This window comes from Larus michahellis, chromosome 4 (genome assembly GCF_964199755.1).
Source record: "Larus michahellis chromosome 4, bLarMic1.1, whole genome shotgun sequence".
Classification (NCBI taxonomy): Eukaryota; Metazoa; Chordata; class Aves; order Charadriiformes; family Laridae; genus Larus; species Larus michahellis.
The window spans coordinates 22,203,785-22,222,368 of record NC_133899.1 but is presented as its reverse complement, the minus strand read 5'-3'; the positions used below and the strand labels follow the sequence as shown (position 1 = coordinate 22,222,368).

Genomic DNA, 18,584 nt, shown 5'->3' with positions numbered 1-18,584 from the left:
GATAGAAAAGACCCCGAAAACACCCCTTTCCTCCCCAAACTTCAGGCGATCATGCAGGCAGCGCTGGACACGGCGCACAGCCTCTGCCCGGCCGTGGTGCAGAAGAGCGGGCTCAGGGACCAACTGGTCAACGCCATGTCAGAGCGGATCTACCTCCAGGACCACCTCAACCTCAGCACTGTCCTGGATCAGATGGTCACCGACGTCTTCAGCAAACTGAAGTGGGTGACGTGCTGTTCTTCTGGAGCCCAGGGCATGTCCTGGGTGCTCCTCTGGGTGCCACCAGCAAGGCTCTCCCTGTGGGGGCCAGCCCCACGGCTTGCAGGGGCGGTGGGTGCTGGCCCTCACACCCCACTCTCTCCCCTCCCAGTGAAATCAAGCTGTCTGTCACAGCTGCCGTGGCCGACGGCATCGTGGACGCCGTGCTGGGAGACCTGACTGTCGCTCAGTGCAAGCTGGTGAGCGCCGGGGGCTGTCAACCCCTGCGGGATGGGGATGCGGGACCTGGGATGCAGGATTGGGGGGTCTGGGTACCCTGGCATTGCCTGGGTGCCGGCCACCGCAGCGACCACAGGTTTGCCACCCAGGAAAGCAGGACAATTCCCACCCAGGCTGGTTTTCCTCCCAGGTAATCCTCTCCTGGTGCGGTCACCGCAGCATTAACGTGTCCCGAGCGGAGTCTGGGAGCTGCCGAGTAGTGGGGGGGTGCTGGGGTGAAGCCGGGCACCAGCCGCTCGTGCACCGTGGGGCAGGCGTGGGGCAGCTGTGCTGGGGCTGGCAGCCGGCTAATCGGCCCTAAATCCCCTCGCAAATCCCGGCCGCAGGCAGGGAGCGGAGCAGAGCGGAGCACGCAGGGCGGCCGGGCGCGCTTCAGCCCCCGGGATAATTTAAGCACTTCCTAATGGTTTTAGGCAGAGAGCCTCCCCAAGCTGGGGCTCGACCTCCCGACGCTGCTGCCGGAGCCGGCTGAGGACGATGCCGCCGCACCGGCGAGGGGCAGGAATCCTTCGGACCTCGCCGTGGAGGAGGTAGGGTCCAATCCAGCCACCGCGTGATGCCCCGCGCTATAACCACCTTTTATCCGTCTTACCGGATGATGCCGGGCTTAACCACGCTGCCTCTCCGGGTACACGCACCCCTGGCACCCCCCTCCAGGACAGCGCTAAGGCAATTAGACCGTTAGCCGGCCCGGCCATGCTGCCTGTCCTTCCAGCACCGGGAGCTTGTCCTTGCGGTGGCCCACGCTTGTCCCGGCCACATGCAGCCCCTCTGGCCAGCCATTGCTTCAGGACCTGGGATCCAGGAATCCTGGCTGGGAAAGCATCCCATCTGGCGTCATGGGTGGTTTCGGTGCCGGACCAAGATGAGGGGGTGCAGCCCTGGGGGTCCAGGGTTGATTGCACCCATCACTGGGCCAAGCCTGGCTGGCTCCGGCTGCCGTGGGGATGCCGCTAGCCATGGCCACAACCAGCTCGTCAATGCCGCAGCCACCGCCATCCCTCTCTCCCTGCAGTACAAGATGGCCCTGCGGAGGAAAAACAAGCATTTCAGGAGCATTCGGCCCACGGCAACCGTGAGAAGTAAGGCCACCGCGCGGCTTGCCCTTTGCCACGGCTCAGCCCGTGCCACGGGGCACAGCAGGGCCAAGGCAGGGGGGCGGGCTGGTGGGGCAGAGCCATCGGCCACCATGCCACAGGCTGCCAGCAGCACCTGGCGCAGGTCTGGCACCCTTCGGAGAGCCTCTCCAGGATCCGGTCCCTTCAGAGAGCCTCTCCAGGATCCGGTCCCTTCAGAGAGCCTCTCCCGGATCTGGCCCCCTACGGAGAGCCTCTCCCGGTGCCGTGGTGCAGCTCCGCAGGCAAAACTCATCTCGAGCTTGATCTTGTGCCATTTTTGCCGGGGGGGGGGGGGGGTCGGGTGGTCAACTGGCTCATCGCCCACGGGCAGTGGGGTAAATGCCCTGAGCTCCCCCCGCAACATGTGTCCAGGAGGGGGGTGGGAGGTTTGTCCGTGGCTGCGGATGCTACGGCATCTCCCCCTGCCATCCCAGGGACCAGCCCGCGCATAGGCATCACCCCCCCAGCACTCCTGGGGACCTGGCACAGGGGAGGGGACATTGCCCATGGGAGCTTCTGCTGGGGGGTGCCCAGGGAGGATGGGGGGGGGGTTGGGCAGGATCCGGGGGGGGTCGCAGGCGATCAGCCGCTGCTGGGTGACTTCTGCTTTTCGGGGCTTTGGCTGCGATGCGTATTTGGCTTTGGCTGAAGCAGAGCTCGCGCCAGCCCCCGGCACCCAGGTGTCCCCAGGGGACCCCTGATGTCCCCGAACCCAGCAGCATCCTGACCCCTACCCAGAGGGTAACGGGGGCGGGGGGGGGAGGGAGAGGCTGCCCGCAGAGCAAAACGGGGCGCATTTGTGGGTGCCCAGTGCCGGGCCAGCGCTGGCAGGGCTTGTGCCATACAGTTGCTGCTTGCCGCAGGTCTCTGGGCTTGTTGTGGGGGGCAGGGATCGGCTCGCTCCCTGCCTGAGCATCCTCCCCTCCCCCCCACCCTCCCCCCCCAAACCCCCGTAGCGTCCCATGCACGCAAAACCTCCAGGGACCGCGGCAGGATCCATCCCTGGCGGTGCTGCCACCGCAAAGCTGCTGCCCCAGGGGGCCACCGCGCAAGCTCTGGGTGGCCACGGCCACGCTCCCCTCCCCGCAGCGTGGCACGCCACGGCGCAGCCAGCGCGTGGGCGAAGGTGACGGCGGCGGCGATGATGCTGGTGGTGATGATGATGATGATGATGGCGATGGGGAGGCCTGGCGAGGCCGGTTGCCAAGCGGGGCCCTCTCGCCCCTCATAGGTGTCTCGGAGCTGGAGCCGGTGGCTGGAAGGGACGCCAACGGGCTCCGAGCTCACCGGGCGCCGCCGTCACTCAGCCTCGCCGCGCCGCCGGCACGCCCTGCCTCCACAAAGGATGCTGAGCCTGCGAGCGGCTCGCTCCCCGCCACGCAGCCTGCCGCCGCCGGATCCCTTATGGACCTGCCGACCGCCGGCGAGAAGCTGGAGCACTGCACCAAAGCCAGGCCCCGGCCCAACCGCCGCCACAAGCAGCCCCCCAGCAAACCCAATGTAAGGAAAGGGGGATTCTTGGTTGGCGAGGTGGCGGGAGGGGGGGGATTTGTGTTTGGTTTTTTTTTTTTTTTTCCTTTTTTTTTTGTTTTTTCGTTTTTTTCCCCCCCTCCGGAATTATTGCAGGTGTTTGTTGCGAGGCAGGAAAATGAGATGCGCGGAGGTTTTATTATCCTGCATTTCAGCCAGAGCCCCCTTGGAGGAGGAAGGGAGGAAAGGGGGGGGGGGGGCAGCCCTCAAAGGATGGGCAAGGGGGGGGTTTGAGGAGGCGGGGGGTGGGGGGCGCACAGGGAAATAATCCATCCCCTTTTCCTGCTGCCTGTTGGGAGATGCTGAGCGGTGGGAGCCGGCAGGGAGGCTGGGGCCGGGGAGCCGGCGGGGGGGGAATGGTAAAAACCCGCAGAGTTTGGGCGCAGAGGGCTGGCGTGTTCAGCAATGGCTCTGGCTGCCTCTATTCCTCTTGCGCCCGATTTGCCCCCCCCCCCCCCCCCCCCTCCAAAAGCCATCAGCCAAGCGCTGGTGGACGTGGTGGCTCCTGGTGACGCTCGTGGGGATCCACCGGCCGCGGTGGGGTGGGTTTTGCCTCCCCCCGCCCCCCCCCGCCCCCGCAAAGGGCAAATACCTGGGGGTCCTGCCCTCAAAGCCCCCTTCCCAAAGCAAAAGTAACTTTTGGGTGGAAATCCAGCTCCGTGGCTGTCCCCAGAGCCGGATCCTGCTGGCATCACCTTGTCCCCCATGCCACCGGCATGTAGCTGGATCCTTCCACCTGCCAGAAAGCCCTGGCTTGCACGGCCGTGGTGGTGCTTGCCCTTGGACCATAGTGGGACCGGTGGGACTGGGAGAGAGGTGGGAACTGCTGGAGGCTGGCAGGGGCCAGGCAGGGCCTGGGGGCCGTCACCTTGTCACATCTCTCCTCGGCAGGATGGGCACCCAGGGTTGGCCAAGGCTTGAGCGAGGATGGGCTTTGACGGATGTGATGTGACAGGGAGAGCAGATCTCGGGTGGCTGGAACGGCTCCCGAGCGGCATCAATCCAGCCATAATGAAAAGTCGTTATGGATTGAAATGCCACCGATGGGGAAGTGCCTCCCTCTCGTCGATAGGAAGCCACCGATGTGGTGGCACGTTGTTGGGGTGAGGAAGGCTTGGCTGTGGCATGGAGCGTTTTGCCATGGGTGGCCTTCATCCAGGCCGTGGTGGCACTCCAAGGTTGGACCCGAGGATGGGCACCAGCCTGAAGGATGCAGGTGTGGGTCCATGCAGGGCACCCGCTCTGTCACCCACTGGCAGTGTGGGTGTCCTTTCCTCGGGGCTCAGATGGAGGAATTGTCCCTGCCAAAGGCTTCTCCTGTGGGGACAGCGGGGTCGGAGACATGGCCCAGCCCTAGGAAGGCTTTAGCAGGATTTGCCATTTGTGTGTCACCAAGGAGGGTCAGCGGCACCTTACCTGTCTGTAACACACGGGTGCCTGCATGGGTATGGATGTCCTACCCCAGCCACCGTGCTGGGGAGCCACCAGGTCCCCAGACATGGCACCCAGCGGGGTGCAGGGGGCTGACAAGAGCTCCCGATGCCCCGGGAGATGCTGGGCTGCAGCCGATGACAACATGGTTTGGCTTTTGTGCTGGACGCACGGCGAGGAGGGTGCCAGCACCCATCCCGCACAGGCACCCACTTGTAGGTGGCACCTCTTCATGGGTGGGGGGTATCTTCGCCCCACACCAGGCTGATGGCCATGCTTGCTCGCAGGTGCAGCCCGTGGCCTGTGAGAACAGCGAGGACAGGAGCATCACCCGCGTGGACGAGGGGCTGGAGGACTTCTTTGCCAAGAGGCTCATCACAGAGGAGCTGCCGTAAGCCTGGGACTGGGTCAGGGGTGTGTGTGTGTTGTCCCCTACACCCACCTAGCACCCTGGCACGCACCCCTCCCCGCAGGATTTCACCTGCCCTGCAAACGCTACTGGTCCCAGTGCCAAAGAGATGCTGGGGAAAACATCCCTCTTTACGGCAGGCACCTGACTTCTGCATCGCCAAGGGCAAGGCTGGTGGGATGCAGCCGTGGGGCGTGGGATGGGGCCCAGCACCCCACGCCTACGGGCCCGGGGAGGGGCTGAGGGGTCTGCCCACAGCCGGGAGGCAATGGGGCAGCACCCGTGGGGGTCCCAGGCTGGGAACAGCTGCCCTTGCTGGGGCAGCATCATCTCAGGTGGGGTGTCTGGGGTCTGGATCCGTCCCTTTGGGGCGGGCAAAAAATGATGCCTGTCCCCTCAGCTCACCTTTCCCAACGCTTCATCTCTCCCCAGCCCCACGGCCCCGATGACCTGCCCAGGATCAGCCCCTCTGGCTCCCTCCGGCTCCCGCACCCTCAAGAAGAAAATCGGGAATTTTTTTGCCTTCAAGAAACCCAAATCCAGGCTGGGCTCGAGGTGTGAGAAGGAGCCCGAGGGTGGCCCCGCCGCCCCCAGGAGCAGCAGACGCTCGATGCTCAGTGACATTTTACGGGCCCCCAGCAAGGCGGGCGAAGGGGGCAAGCCACTGAGTAAATCAGAGGAGGGGGGGCTCGCTGCCGAGCTCCAGCCAGAGCCCGAGCACTGCCAGACCCCTGACTCGGCCCGCAGAATCCGGCCCAAGTATTCGCGGGAGGGCAAATCCCAGTCTCTCATCCTGCTGTCTGGGGAGGACGAGGACGCGCTGGGGGTCAGGCATGACAAGGTAAGCGCCGTCACCGAGCCACCACCGCCGGCTCTGCCGACGGGTGCTGCTCCCACCCAAGGGTGCTGGTGGCGGGGTCAGCTGGGTATGGGAGGGGGGATGTGGGGACACCAGAGTGATGCTGGGGACGTCCCTGCTGGGTTGTGGCCGTGCCTTGGTCACCCTGGGGGGCACGGCTGGGGTTGGGGACCTGGGTGCCCCGTTGGTGGGTGCTGTGGGTGCCGTGCCCCTGGCAGGGCTGTGTCTGTCCCGCAGAAGAGGCACCTGGAGAAGAGCGAGGGGGAGCTGCCCGGCTCCTTCGAGCAGCGCGTGCAGGTCATGCTCCACCGCATCGGCGTCACCAAGGGCCCGGCCGCCGAGGGCAAGAAGCAGCAGGTGGGGAGCGGCTCCGCTTTTGGGCTGGATCCTGCCCCTGAAGGGCGGGTGGAGGTGTGGGGGGCGGGTCTGTGGCAATGGGGTGTCCCCTGTCTGGGACCAGCAGCACCCACGTCTGTGCCACCACTGCCCGTGACCTCTGTCTTGTCACCTAACTCTCCGTGAGATCGGTATGTGGGCTCCTACGCGCTGCGTGGTGCCTGTCTGTCCGTCCCTCCTTCCCTGGCACCCGTCCCCTGCAGCCTGGCAGCACCCTGCCCTCCACCACCCATGGTCCCTGAGGGTGCTGCCACCCTGACCCCCTCCCCTTATCAGGTTTCTTTCTCCTTGCAGAGCAAAGACAGCGAGATCAAGAAAGCCGGCTCAGACGGTGAGGGGCCGCATCCCCCCCACCCGGCTGGGCACACACGGGGTGGGCACGGGCAGGGCCCCCTCGGGCTCCCAGCTGTGGGTCCCACCACGTCCTTCCCCCCGCCTTGCTGGGTGCTGGTGGCGCTGGGTGGACCCCAGCATGCTCATGGCTGGTGGCTTGTGCTTGCAGGGGACATCGTGGACAGCTCTGCCGATTCCCCCCCCTCCCTGAAGGCCCGCACGCACTCCGTGTCCACAGGTGGGTCACCGGTGGGTGCCGGGGGTGGTCACACCAGCCCCCTGGGCAGAGGGCTCTGTCACCTCTGCTGGCACCAAGCGACGCTACAAGGGGGACCAGCGCCACCAGGGACTGGTGGGCACGGGCAGGGTCCCTTGCCCCCGTGGGCGCCCAACCCTGGCCATGGCAGATGTTAACCCAGACCCTTGCCCAGTCCCTGGGGTGGCTGCAGGCTTGGTCCCAGCACCAAGAGCCATTCCCTGGGGATGTCGCTGCCAGGCACCCACAGCTCTGCCCTGCCTTCCCCGCAGACGCACCCTTCCGCAGCCCGGCCGCCGCCGTGGAGCCCCGGCCGGCCTGGAAAGCCCTGGGGAGGCAGCTGACAGCAGAGCCACAGGCCACCACCTCCGACCAACCCCGGCGCTCCTTCCTCCTGGCCGAGCCCGGCGGGCCAACGGAGCCCGGGGTCCGGGAGGGCTGGAGCAGCAGCTTGCCACGGCCAGGGAGGAGCGCGCCGGCCACGCTGCCGCGGAGGGTCAGCCACGGCGGGGAGGTGGGTGCTGCCAGCCCCCTGCCCACCCTGCCCGCACCACCCGACACCGAAGGTAGGGATGCTGATGGGGTCACCCATTCGGCTGCTGGCGTGTTCCCAGGGCTCCTTGGGAATGGAGAGCAGCAGGGACCCCAAGCACCCAGCGCTGGGTGCTGATGGCGGGGGGGGCTGCCGGCAGGTTGCAGGGGGCTGCCGGCACCCACCAATAGCACCTCCCTGCTGCTTTTCCAGACAACCGGCTGACACCGCGGCTGGCGGTGCTGTGGGGGACCGGCCGCCGGGCTGTGTCCGTCCACGAGGAGCAGCTCAGGGAGCCCGAATGCCCGGCGGAGCTGGGAAGTAAGTGGGGGCTGGAGTGGGACACACCCCCCCCAGCCCCAGCCTTGTGCCCCATGCTGGAGGAGGCAGGCGGTGGTATGGTGGCATCCCGTGTTACATGGTGGTGCTGCCTGACTCATCTGGTGGGTGGCTGCCCGTGGTGATGGCATCGCCACACTGGGAAGATCCTGGGGTGGGGGGAACTTGGCATTGGGATCAGCCCCGGCAGGAGCCGGGCTCGCAGGCAGAAACGGGGCAGGAGCCAGGCAGCTGCACCCCACCGTAACGTGGGGCTGGGTTCTGTTTCCCCCAGTGGGCACCGTCCCCCTGCGCCTGCGGCGGTCGCCCGTCTTCAAACGGAGGACCAAGCACGACTCCCTCCCGGAGCCGGAGGGCGAGCCCCTACCGTCCTCGGATGCTGCAGGTGAGCCGCGACGCTCCCCTCCCTTGCACCCCTGCTAACGCGGGTGTTTTGGGGTACAGAGGGTGTTCCCCATCCCCCCCACGCTCACACCACCCCCCATGACCCCTCCAGGTGCCACACCACAGGACTGGCCCCGCGCCGGGCTGGAGGAGCCGCAGGCTGGAGCGGGCACCGAAGGCGAGCGGCCGCAAGCCCTGGCACAAACTGTTGCGAATGCACAAGACTCAGCAGCCGTAGACCAAAGACGCCTGGTGCCGGGCCGGGGGGAGCCAGCCCCGGGACAGTGAAGCACCCTGCATGCCATCACCACTGTCCCCAATAAAACCCTGCAAGCGAGCACACGGTGCCGGGGTGGTCGGCAGCTGGGGTGCGGAGAGAAGAGATGGGGCACAGGTCTGCTCCCGCCCGGGCTGCGGCACCAGCTTACCATGGCATCGGCCAGCTTTCGCTGCGGGGACGGCCACCAGCATCGCCCAGGAGGGCTGGGAATCCTTCTGGAGCCCTGGGGATGCACCCGAGCCGCGTCGCCTTCTCCGGACAGTGGGGGAAAGCTGGTGGTTTTAGACAGGCAGCGGCAGTGCCGGCAGCCGGACGTTTCCAGCAGGCGTTACCAGGACCCTTTCACCTCTCCAGCTCCTCACCCCGCTGGGTACCGCTCCCTCCAGCTCCCCCCTGCCCCAACCCCCGCCAAAGACGCAGGTTTCCATCAGCGGGACCATGACCCGCGGCATTTCAGCACGCAGCTCCGCAGCCTCGCCAGCCCCACAGCTCTCCCGGTGGCACCAGCGTCACCTCAGCACCCAAGCGGCTTTCTCCCGTTGTCGACCCCCGCTCTGGACCAAATGCATTCCTTACACAGATGTTTACGACAAAGCAGCAACATGCTTTTTTTTTTTTTTCCCTTCCCTCCCTTCCCCCCCCCCTTTTTTTTTTTTAATACAAGAGCTGTGTATTTAAAAAATATACAATTTTTATTTTTAATTTCTACAGCATAACCCTGCGGGATATTTTTTTTTTCCAACAAACAGTGCAGGACCCAAACCTCCAAACTCCTGTGCTGCCTTCGGAGTGGGGATCAGGCTGTGGGGCCTCTGCCATCACTGTTGCCCCTACTACAGTGGCACCGGGTCATCTCTTGTCCCCGCTCGCCGGGCCAGGGTGTTTGGAAGGGATGGAGAGGTGGGAGGGTGACGCCGGCTCACGCACAGGCGTCCCTGAACGGGTGCTTTTTTCCCCCCTTAGCACTGAGGGTGCTGGCCTCGAACAGGTCATGTCCCCAGCATCTCTGCAGCCAGGGTCTCTGCAGCCAGGCCAAGACACTCAGCAGTCCCTTTAGGGACAGGGGTCCTGGTGTGTCGTGTCGTACCCCCCCTCCCCCCCCCCCACCTTCCCCAACTGCTCTTCCCAGGCAGCTCGAAATTATTTTTGCTGAACCGGTGAAGAAACGAAGGACGGGCTGGGCTCAGGAGTCCACCTCCCTGTCCATGAGTATCCAGCACGCCCCCTTCACCATCGCCTTGGAGATCCTGCGAAACCAGACCAGGGTGAGAAGGGGACCCGGTTGGGGACACGCTGTCACACGGCAGGGCAGTCCGGTGACGAGGGGTAAGGCAGTTTGGGGACCCGCTGCAGGGATGCAAGCAGCGATGCCCGCATCCCATGTGGCCAGCCATGGAGGTGGGGGGTGGGGTGGGGTGGGGGGACGGGACAAGGACCAGCCACACAAAGCCATGGCTGCACTGACCTGATGGATCTTATCCGCTCGCAGAGCTCGGGGCTCGGCGCCTCGTATCTGTACTGGACCCGCTTCGTCTTCACGTACTGCGGAAGCAAAAGGGAGGGGGAGGCTGGTCTGCCCCAGCCGCAAAGCCCAAAGCATGGCCCCGCCACATGGGCCCGAGACGCCCAGGAAACCTCTGGGGTCTCTCCCTCAATTGCTTCCTGCTCTTCCCATCTTATTTTACCCGGAGAGCTGGAAGATGGAACGTTCCAGTGAGTTCCCACCCAACAAGGTCATGGGCTCAACCACGTCTTCAACCCGGTGCCCGAGATCCTCCTTCGGGAGGGTTGGGGCCACCATCTACATTTATCCATGTTCAACTGCCCATCCCCACCAGCCAAGTGAGGAAAGGCCTTGGGGAGGGACACCAGTGGTGGGGGAGACGCAAAGAACCTCCCTGGGTACCACCCCCCGAGGGGACCACCCCCACAAGGGACCCCACCAGCTGCTTCATCTTTACCGGCTGCAGAGCTCTGTGCTGCTCCGGCCTGGAGATGGGGCCGCTCGTCGGGGATGCTTGCTCTTCCTCCTCCTCCTCCTCTGAGAGCTCCTTTCTATGCTGCAGCCCCGTCTCCTTTCTGCTCTTCTTCGCGCGCCGCGTTCTCGCAAGCTCCAGCCTCTCGCCCGTGTCTCTCCCCCTGCCCCACAGGGCATTTTGGGGATGCTGCTGCCCACCGAGGGCCGGCAGCGCCTGGCCATCTCCTGCCAGCAGCTTCCTCTTGGCACGCACAGCGCCTCCTCTCCGGCTCCTGTCACGAGCCGGATCATGCTTCAATGTATCTGGAGGGAAAGCCGTGCCGCTGGAGTCCGCCTGCTCCCTGTGCGGCACCTCTTCGGGCAGGGGCTGCAAGCGGCTGCTGGGTGTGATGGAAAAAGCAGGAGAAGGAGATGGCAGGGGGGCCTGAGAGCACCCCGATACCTCCGGGCTTGGAGCAGCGCAGGGAGCGTGGCAGGCTGCCTCCGCAGCTGGTGGTGCCTGGGTGGCGTCGGTCTCCACCGGACTGATGTTGCTGTAGGAGCAGAGCAGGGAGGGAGAGGAGGTCTGCACCGGCTCTCCCTGTGGCAAGCCCTCGGCAGAGTCCTGGCTACACTGTTCCAGCAAGTCCGGGGTGTTGCTGTCAGCAGCCACATCTTGCTGGGTCTTTGGCGGAACGTCTTGTTGAGAGGTCTTCTCTGGTAAGAGGAAACACACGGTCGGCGTGGGCAGGGAGGGGGCTGGTGGTGGGACCTGCCCCGGCACATCGGGTTGGGCAGGACAGCGTCAGAGCTGGAAAGATGCGGGCACGGGGCAATGGGGAACGCCACAGCACTACTTCTCGGCTGGGGGAAAGCAAGCCAGCACCCAGAGGAGCTACACTGTCACCCAGTGAGAGGAGGGGGGGGATTGTCTCCTGCCGGTGAGTTAGGCTGGGGCACCCATGGGCACGGGGACTCACCATCCGAAGAGTTCAGGGTCAAAGATATTGGAGGAAGCCTGTTCCAGGGGTTGTCCAGGGATCCCTCCGAGCTCTCCGACAAGGCTGTTGACTCGGCGGCTGCAACGATCAAGTTGGGGGGGGGGGGGGGGGGGGTGTTTGATTTTGGCAAAGTGGCGGCCCGCTTCCAACCCTGCGGCGGTCACAAAGGCTGCACGGGGTCTTGGACAGGCACAGCACTCGAGGGGAGCTCCGAGAGCCCTCTCCAACCAAAACTGGGGTGTACTCCAGCCAGACCCCTTCCACGACCTCAGCCAGCCCCTGTGGCAGGCAGCGGAGAGGCAGATGCTGCCCAGAGAGCAGGCAGCTGGGAGGAAGACCTTCTCCGACACCCTGCACTGTCCAGGACAGCAGCTCCCTTCATCCTCTCCGCTACATGGAGCTCCTGCGGGTACTTCTGCAGCAAAGCTTGGTGACACAAGCCCAGCAGGGAGGCTCAGGCTGCGTGATGGCACCGAAGGGACAAAATCATTCCTAGCACAAAAAAACCAAAGCCGCTCAACTTCAGGAGGCTGCAGGAATGGGACCATTCCCTGCCTGCTTAAGGCAGGGCTGTGAGTCCTGGTCTCCCAAAGACCTGGCCATGCCGGTACCTCCTCTGCCCGATCCAAGGAGAAGATGGGCTGAGCCAACTTCAGAGGAAAACTACTACGAGGCTGGATGGGATCTGAGGTCCCGCTACTCACAGCTGGCTTGGGATATGACACCTGGGTCACCCGGCACCGTTGTCTCGTCGCCACTCTTCCTGGGAATTGCTTCGCACGTGTCTGCAACGAAAGGGGCACCGCTGAGCCCATCCCAGCACAGTCCGCAGCCAGAGCAGAAGAAATCTTCTCCCCGTCCCAGGGAAACTCCTATTTCGCATGCTTGGACGCCGAACTGCCCACCCCGCAGACGAAGCCGCCGCACTGACCCGCCTTGGAAGCATCGCAAGCCACCGCCTCCTCCTCAGGAGGGATCACCAGGATGTTGGCTGGGACCATGAAGACGTCCTCACCCTGCTGAAATGAGACATTATGACGTGGTTTTCCACTGGGCAGTCCCACCTGAGAGGCGGGAGCCCACCCATAATCTGGCAGCGGAATGCCAAACCTCCAGACTCTGCCCACCACCCTCCTCCTTCCTTCTCCCAGCCTGGCACAGCAGGGTCCCCACCGTCAGCTGTCACAGCAGCCAGACTGACCTCCTTCTTGCGCTCTGCCTCCCACTGGGTGACGGGAACCTCGTCCCTCACCGCTGCTGGGGTCTCCTTGGACATCTGTAAATCCAAGCATTCCTCAGCATTTGCCTTCAAAACCTCCAGCTGGTCCTGGCCCATGGCATCAATCAGCTGAGAGATGGATGGCTCTGGAGCAAGAACAGGCGAACGTCAGTGGAGAAGACACCTTAATTCAGACAAGCCTCACTTGCGAACGCTTTTACTCTGCTGCGTGATTGTCACATGCACTGAAACCCGTGGAAATACACAAAATTCTGCATTTCCTCTGCTTCTAGAAACTATCTTTCCTTTCTCCACACGGGTCCTGGAGCAGCAGCGTGAGCACGGGTGCACGATGGTGCACGAGCACCTTGTCCTGCTTTGGGCTTAGCAAAGTCGCCTCCTGAGATGTGGTTGGGTTTGTGCTACCTCTGCCTAGCACAGCCCAAGCTGAGGAGAGCCAGGAGCCCCACCAGGCAGCCCCCCCCCAAGCCCTTTACCTGAGCTGGGAGCGTTCTTCAGTGCCAGACTCCTCCTGAAACGACCAAGGAGAAGACAAAGCCAGGTTAGGGCTGGGGCACGCGCAGGCCAGCAGCCCTCTGCAGAGCGAGCACCCCAGCTTGGGAAGAAGCAGCTCGTGGTAGTCGTGGATTGGTTGCTGGATCTGGCCACCCACCTCCGCTCAGTATCCCAGGAATGCCCACCAGGGAAACCTGTTCCTGGAGATGGACCGATGGGAGACCCAAGGACCTCTGGAGCTGGGGCTCCAAGCGTGGAGTGAAGAATGAGCTGTGCAGGGCTCACCCTGCCCACGGCTGGAAGAAGCAAGTTCCCCGCCAGTGTCTCCTCCCAGCTCAGAGGGAGAGGCTGGGTCGGAGAGCCCTCTGTGTCACCAAGAGCTCATTTCGTGTGGTCTGCTCAGCTCCATCACGTCCCGCAGGGAGTCCCCCGGGTTAACCAGGACCCTGCCATGAGGTGTGCCTGCCCTCGCCAGCCTGCTCTAGCCCCGCTCAGAGCCCCGCGTGTTCTCGTTGCGGTGTCTGGATACGTTCCCCAGCCATGGCCAGCCCCTACTTACAGCCAGAGCTCCTTGATCTTCTGCAGCACAGAGGGCTCCTGGTTCCTGCAGCAAGAGAGGAGCCGGTTACCGATTCCCTCCGCATTCCCGCCTCCTTCCTTCGCAGCTTGCGATGGAGACAATTCCCCTTTCGAAGAGCAAAAAGTCCCCAACGCAACCAGCTCGCACCAGGACTCCCAGGGTCAGTGTCGCTCCGGGGAGATGAGGAAGCCTCCCCCCGAGAGCCGAGCCCCAGCCTGCCCCGTGGGACGTACCCGTCAGATGACTCCAACCTCTGCCTCTCCATGGGCAGCACGATGAACCGCTGGACCATGAGGTAAAACTCGCAGTCCTCCTGTGGGGAAAACGGAGCACGTAAGGCACCTCTGCTGTCCCACCTCCGCTCCCACCTCCCCTGGGGCCAGCGAGGACCCACGCGCCCACCCCAGCCCTGCCACCAACCCTCCAACCACGGTGAGGGCCCACCCACAAAGGACAACTTCCTTCCACCGGGGGGGTTTGTACCATCGAACCCCATCAGCCGATGGCTCTTCAAGAGCCACAGGGCCAGGCTGGGCCAGCCCAAGGCCACAGGGACACTCCTGAAGAGGGGACAGCAGGCAGCTCTGCCACCAGTGGTCCACGCGGGTCTCCTGCGGCTGCATGGCAGCAGGAGACAAGTCAGGTGGCCCCAAGGGAGATGCACTACATCTCCATGGAGGGCTTATGTCATTCCCTGCCCCAGCACCCAGGCCAAGCCATTGTCACCGTAACAGACCCTCCGAGGAGATGGAGGTGAAGAGGAGAGGACAAAGGCCACCCCTCCTCTGCCTCCGGCTCCTGGGAGCAGCGAGCTCAAAGCAGGGAAGCATGCAGGAAGCACGGCAAGGTCAAGGAACGAGTTGCGTCTGCTCACCAGAGCACTTACCAGCCTGGCCTCCTCCCGGAAACACACCGTGTACTTCTGCAGGACGATAATTCTGCAAATAAGGCTGGAAAGCCTGAGCTGCGTGTGGGCGCTGGAAAAAGAGCAGAGCGGGGACGTCTTGGAGAGGTGAAGAACAGGGCTGGACCACCCAGACACAGAGTGGGGCTCCCCCAACCGCTACGTCAACCCCCTGGGGGCCTGCTGGCACGCATCTCAGCAGGAGCATCAGGGACCGAGGGCTCCTGCAACTTATTCCTGCTGCTTATCCTTGGCTCTGCTACCAGCACTCCACCAGTCTGGGGGTGTCCAAACAGGGAAACTGAGGAAAGCACTGAAGGAGCTGCTCAGGCTACCATGGTTAATGCTCTGGTTCCTTTCACAAAGCCCAGGGGCTCTTTAAGTCCTTTCTAATCACATCTACATGGCATCGCAGGTTCTGCCATGGACTCCTAGCCAGCCGAGACCAGAGCAATGGCATTCCAGCTTTCTTCTCTTAGTTCTTTCACGCAGAATTCCCACCCTGCGATTGCTTAAGCTTAACGCAACCTGAAACAAGACCAGGCAGGAGCCCCACTAGCAGCTGTGGAGAACCACTGTCCCAGCCACAGCCAAGTCCTGGTGGAACCCACTTTTCCTCCGCCTGCAGAGCTTCGGGCGTAATGACCACGCGGATGTAGTAGGACCCATCTGAGACCTGTAGGACGGCATCTTGGGGGACCTCAGGTTGGGCTGGAGCACTTGAGTCACTCAAAACCTATCAAGAGATGGGGGAGAGGGAGAAGAAGAAATCTCACTTTACAGACTTCCCCACGAACAAGGACCAGGCACCAGGCCTTCTTAGAAGAGAAGGTCACCATTCACTGTGAAGCCAGATGGTAACGCTTACCCCATGGCCAAGGGGTCTGGTACATGCTCGTGCCTCCTGGCTGGACCAAGCAGGCTCCACACCAAGAGAGAATAAGGGACACACCACATTGTGGGAGAAAGCAATCGAAGGCAAGGCAGGAGAGGAGCCACAACCAAGCATTTTTTCACCCAAACCAGCAGCAGGAATCCAGGCGAAAGGGGTCTGGGCAGGCCTGGGACATGCGCCCCTCTGCAAAGCAGAGGGAGATGGAGAGCAGCAGTGACCAGCAGGACCGCTACAGCCCTTGTTCTGAATGAAGTTCCTGGTGTAGCAACCCTGAGCTTCTACTAAGCCATGTCCACACTGGGTCGAAACAACCCCCTGAGGGAAGCACTAAAGCTGCTCCTCCCAGTCTCACACCTGCCTGCTCCGCAGGCTGGGAGCTGCGGATCAGTCCCGGCCTGCCCCCATCCCTGCAGCCCTGGGCTTCTCCCGTTACACGCCTATGGTTCGGTCACACACATCATGTACGTCCTTCACCTGACTGGTGACGTTGGGACACGAGAGCAGAAGAGGGGACGTGAAATCGCACGTCCCACTGCGCACAAATACCACCTGCATCTGCCAAGGGCTGCACCCATGTCCTTGAACAGGTGTCCACCACGCTAAAGGGACCGGCTGTCGTCAGCTGGCACCTTCTGACAAGAAGAGCTGCCCTTCCCACTGCACAAAGCTCCCCGTACAAGCCAACAAGGCTTGCTGCTGGGTTCAAGGATGCCCACGCCGCCAGGATTCTGCTCCTGTAGGTATCCCAGCTCAGCCACCCGGCAGTCTCCGCTGGCTGCGTCCCCTCACCCTGGTGGGAGAAGCCCAGCGCGCAGGTGGCCAGTCCCACCGTGTGCTCACTCACTATGGGCAGCTCTTCATTCCCAATGGAGGCAGAGAGGCTTAGCACATGCCGCAGGAGAGCACTGGTACCAGAAGAAGGCAGGGCTGCTCACGGAGACTGGGTAAAAAAAATAGGATTTAAAAAAAAAAAAAGAAGAGGTAGGTTTGGAAAGAGCTAGAGAAGAAGGAAGGCAGAGCTGGAGCCCAGAGCAAGCTGGAGAAACCCTCCCAACCTTCACTAAGGAGGACTGGGGTGGGTTGTAGGTTGGAGAGGGGTCACACTGAGCCACCTCTCCCCATTAATCTCTCAAGCCCTAGAGGGGATCCACTCATTCACTGCTGGGTCTTCATCAGCCCAGGCGCAACAGAGCTCCTGCCTGGCAGCGGGGACTGAGACAAGAAGTAGGGAACCAGTGATTTCACCACCTCCACATCTTGAGACAGGATGGGGAACAGGACCACAGCGTCTTCTCTCGCCCGCTGTCGCTTTTTTTTTCTCCCCATCTCATCTCTCCTTCCATTTAAATCACAACATCCATCATCTTCCTTCCTCCTGTTAGGAAGGAAATACCCGATTTGCCTCAACCATCTCCCTCCACAAAAGACGTTAGGAGATCGCTAACGATGCCCATGGTGGGACGCTGCTACAAGCACCCCAAGGCTGTGAGCGAACAGCAAACCGGAGCACTGGAGCTGGGTCTCACCAGCATCCAGGTCATGACCACAACCCATCGCCGAGTAGGAACTGCTTGCCCTGCCCGTGCAGGTCTCACGCCTGCTTGGGCACCCGGTGGTCTCACAGCACCTTCAGCCAGTCCCTCCAAGTCCACAGCTAACGACCAGCAGCACCGACCCTGCTCCGTTGTTTTCCTCCTGCTCCCTTCCCGCTGCCCATCAGGCCTCAAACAGGCAAGAGTCCCCTGACTAAAGCTCCCTCCTGCCATGCAGGATAGATCAAACATGAAAGATGTCACCAGCGCTGCAAAAAAAGCTCTCCAGGAACTAGGCGGGGGCAGGTTTTGCACCTCAGGGCCCCATGCCCTGAATCCCGACAACAGAGGCTCTCCCAGAGGAGCCAGCATCCATAGGAGGACGAGCTCGTGGTCCCACCAAGGCTCACCACCGGCCAGGACAGGGCTCCAGGCACCTCAGCAGATGCTGCTTCTGCCTCATGCTACCCACTGCCAGCACCACCCATCAAACGACACGGTACAAGGAAGGACACGATGCAGTGAGGAGGAGGATGAAGGCCTGCGCGTGCGAGGCTAGGAGAGAAGATGGCTTTGGAGACCGCAAACCCTTTGGACGAGAGCAGGGCACGCCTACTGGGGGTGCAAAAGTCAGCCACGGCCACCCGAAACAGGTGAAACAAAGTTCCTGCACCTCAAAAAAAAAAAAAAAAAAGGGGGGGGGGAACTTTGAGGAAGAAGGGCTGCCCACCCATAGCCACTGAATTGGGAACCGCCGAACACTTCCAGGAATTTGGATTTCAAATGCTGTCGGAGTACTTTAGGACAACCCCCCTCCGTACCTACCCGCAGGACCTGCCCGGCCAGGAGATTCTCACTGTCATCCAGCTGCTCATAATTCACCAAGAGGTTGGCGATCCAAGGCTGTAGGATGTAGAGTTTCGGAGAAGACATGTTCTCGGGCTCATACGCAAACCTACGGGAGAAGAGATGAGGCACCAAACCGTAAGAGTGGGATGCAGCAAAGCTCCAACACCCCAGGAACGGTTTTATACCCCAAACGCAGCCCCAAGCCCAGGGAATGGCTCAAAGCCAGCCCCAATCTGCCTGCTTCTCCGCAGGGACGCCCATCCCAAGGGAACCCTGCCGAGGAAGATGCGCTGCTGGGGCCAGGCAGCTCCTGCAGCATCCCGGTTGCGCTGCAACCATCGGCGGGCTCCGGAGCTGCGTGCGGGGTGGGACAAGGCCTTTTCCAAGTCTCCCACCCAGGTCAGGACATTTTTTTCCATCTCTTCCCATATGGTTTATTATCCCCCACTAATTATTTTCTTACGTCCGGGACTTAACCATCACTCTCTTAACTGCCAAAGGGGGAAGGGGTCTCTCTTTGCTGCATAAGGGCTGTGCAGTGGGGCTGGGGCCGGGCAGGGGTTTTTGGGGACGGGCGGTGCTGCCGCCCCCATCCGCCCCGGTCCCCCCGCCTCACCTGGGTCCTAGCGCCTGCCGCTGCCCCGCCGCGCCCGCCGTCTGCTCCTGCCGGCCCCGCTGCTCCCCGACGTTCGCCCTGCCGGGAGAAGCGCTCGCCACAGCCGCCATGGGCCGGGGCAGCCAAGCGAGACGGGGTCGCAACCCAGGA

The 18,584-nt window shown here is 62.8% G+C and overlaps 2 protein-coding genes across 10 annotated transcripts in view; one reads left to right on the top strand and one right to left on the bottom strand.

The window, feature by feature from the left end:
• CARMIL2 (capping protein regulator and myosin 1 linker 2) overlaps positions 1-9,073 on the top strand; it is a 24,362-nt gene extending 15,289 nt beyond the window's left edge. Inside the window, exons 27-41 of the mRNA XM_074583363.1 lie at positions 46-221; positions 371-458; positions 912-1,028; positions 1,514-1,580; positions 1,828-1,841; positions 2,610-3,116; positions 4,865-4,968; positions 5,419-5,827; positions 6,083-6,202; positions 6,536-6,572; positions 6,744-6,812; positions 7,103-7,396; positions 7,576-7,683; positions 7,976-8,086; positions 8,198-9,073. Of these exons, the coding sequence (XP_074439464.1) occupies positions 46-221; positions 371-458; positions 912-1,028; positions 1,514-1,580; positions 1,828-1,841; positions 2,610-3,116; positions 4,865-4,968; positions 5,419-5,827; positions 6,083-6,202; positions 6,536-6,572; positions 6,744-6,812; positions 7,103-7,396; positions 7,576-7,683; positions 7,976-8,086; positions 8,198-8,373 (2,397 nt within the window). The 3' untranslated portion in view covers positions 8,374-9,073. The remainder of the gene's footprint in view (positions 1-45; positions 222-370; positions 459-911; positions 1,029-1,513; positions 1,581-1,827; positions 1,842-2,609; positions 3,117-4,864; positions 4,969-5,418; positions 5,828-6,082; positions 6,203-6,535; positions 6,573-6,743; positions 6,813-7,102; positions 7,397-7,575; positions 7,684-7,975; positions 8,087-8,197) is intronic.
• On the bottom strand, positions 9,035-18,584 carry ACD (ACD shelterin complex subunit and telomerase recruitment factor). Of its 9 annotated transcripts, XR_012586572.1 has the most exons (15): positions 18,435-18,568; positions 17,795-17,924; positions 15,154-15,278; positions 14,513-14,615; positions 13,872-13,951; positions 13,618-13,662; positions 13,040-13,074; positions 12,525-12,688; positions 12,255-12,342; positions 12,028-12,108; positions 11,303-11,401; positions 10,786-11,039; positions 10,327-10,646; positions 9,831-9,907; positions 9,035-9,612 (listed from the first exon to the last, which is right to left on the bottom strand). XR_012586572.1 is itself a non-coding variant. In XM_074583365.1 (14 exons), the coding sequence occupies exons 1-14, from the start codon at positions 18,542-18,544 to the stop codon at positions 9,549-9,551; spliced, it is 1,902 nt and encodes a 633-aa protein (XP_074439466.1). In that variant the 5' UTR covers positions 18,545-18,584; the 3' UTR covers positions 9,035-9,548. The 9 variants fall into 9 exon arrangements, 2 of the variants coding, with proteins under 2 accessions (XP_074439466.1, XP_074439465.1); XM_074583365.1 differs by having other exon boundaries at positions 10,327-11,039; positions 14,525-14,615; positions 18,435-18,584; XM_074583364.1 differs by having other exon boundaries at positions 10,327-11,039.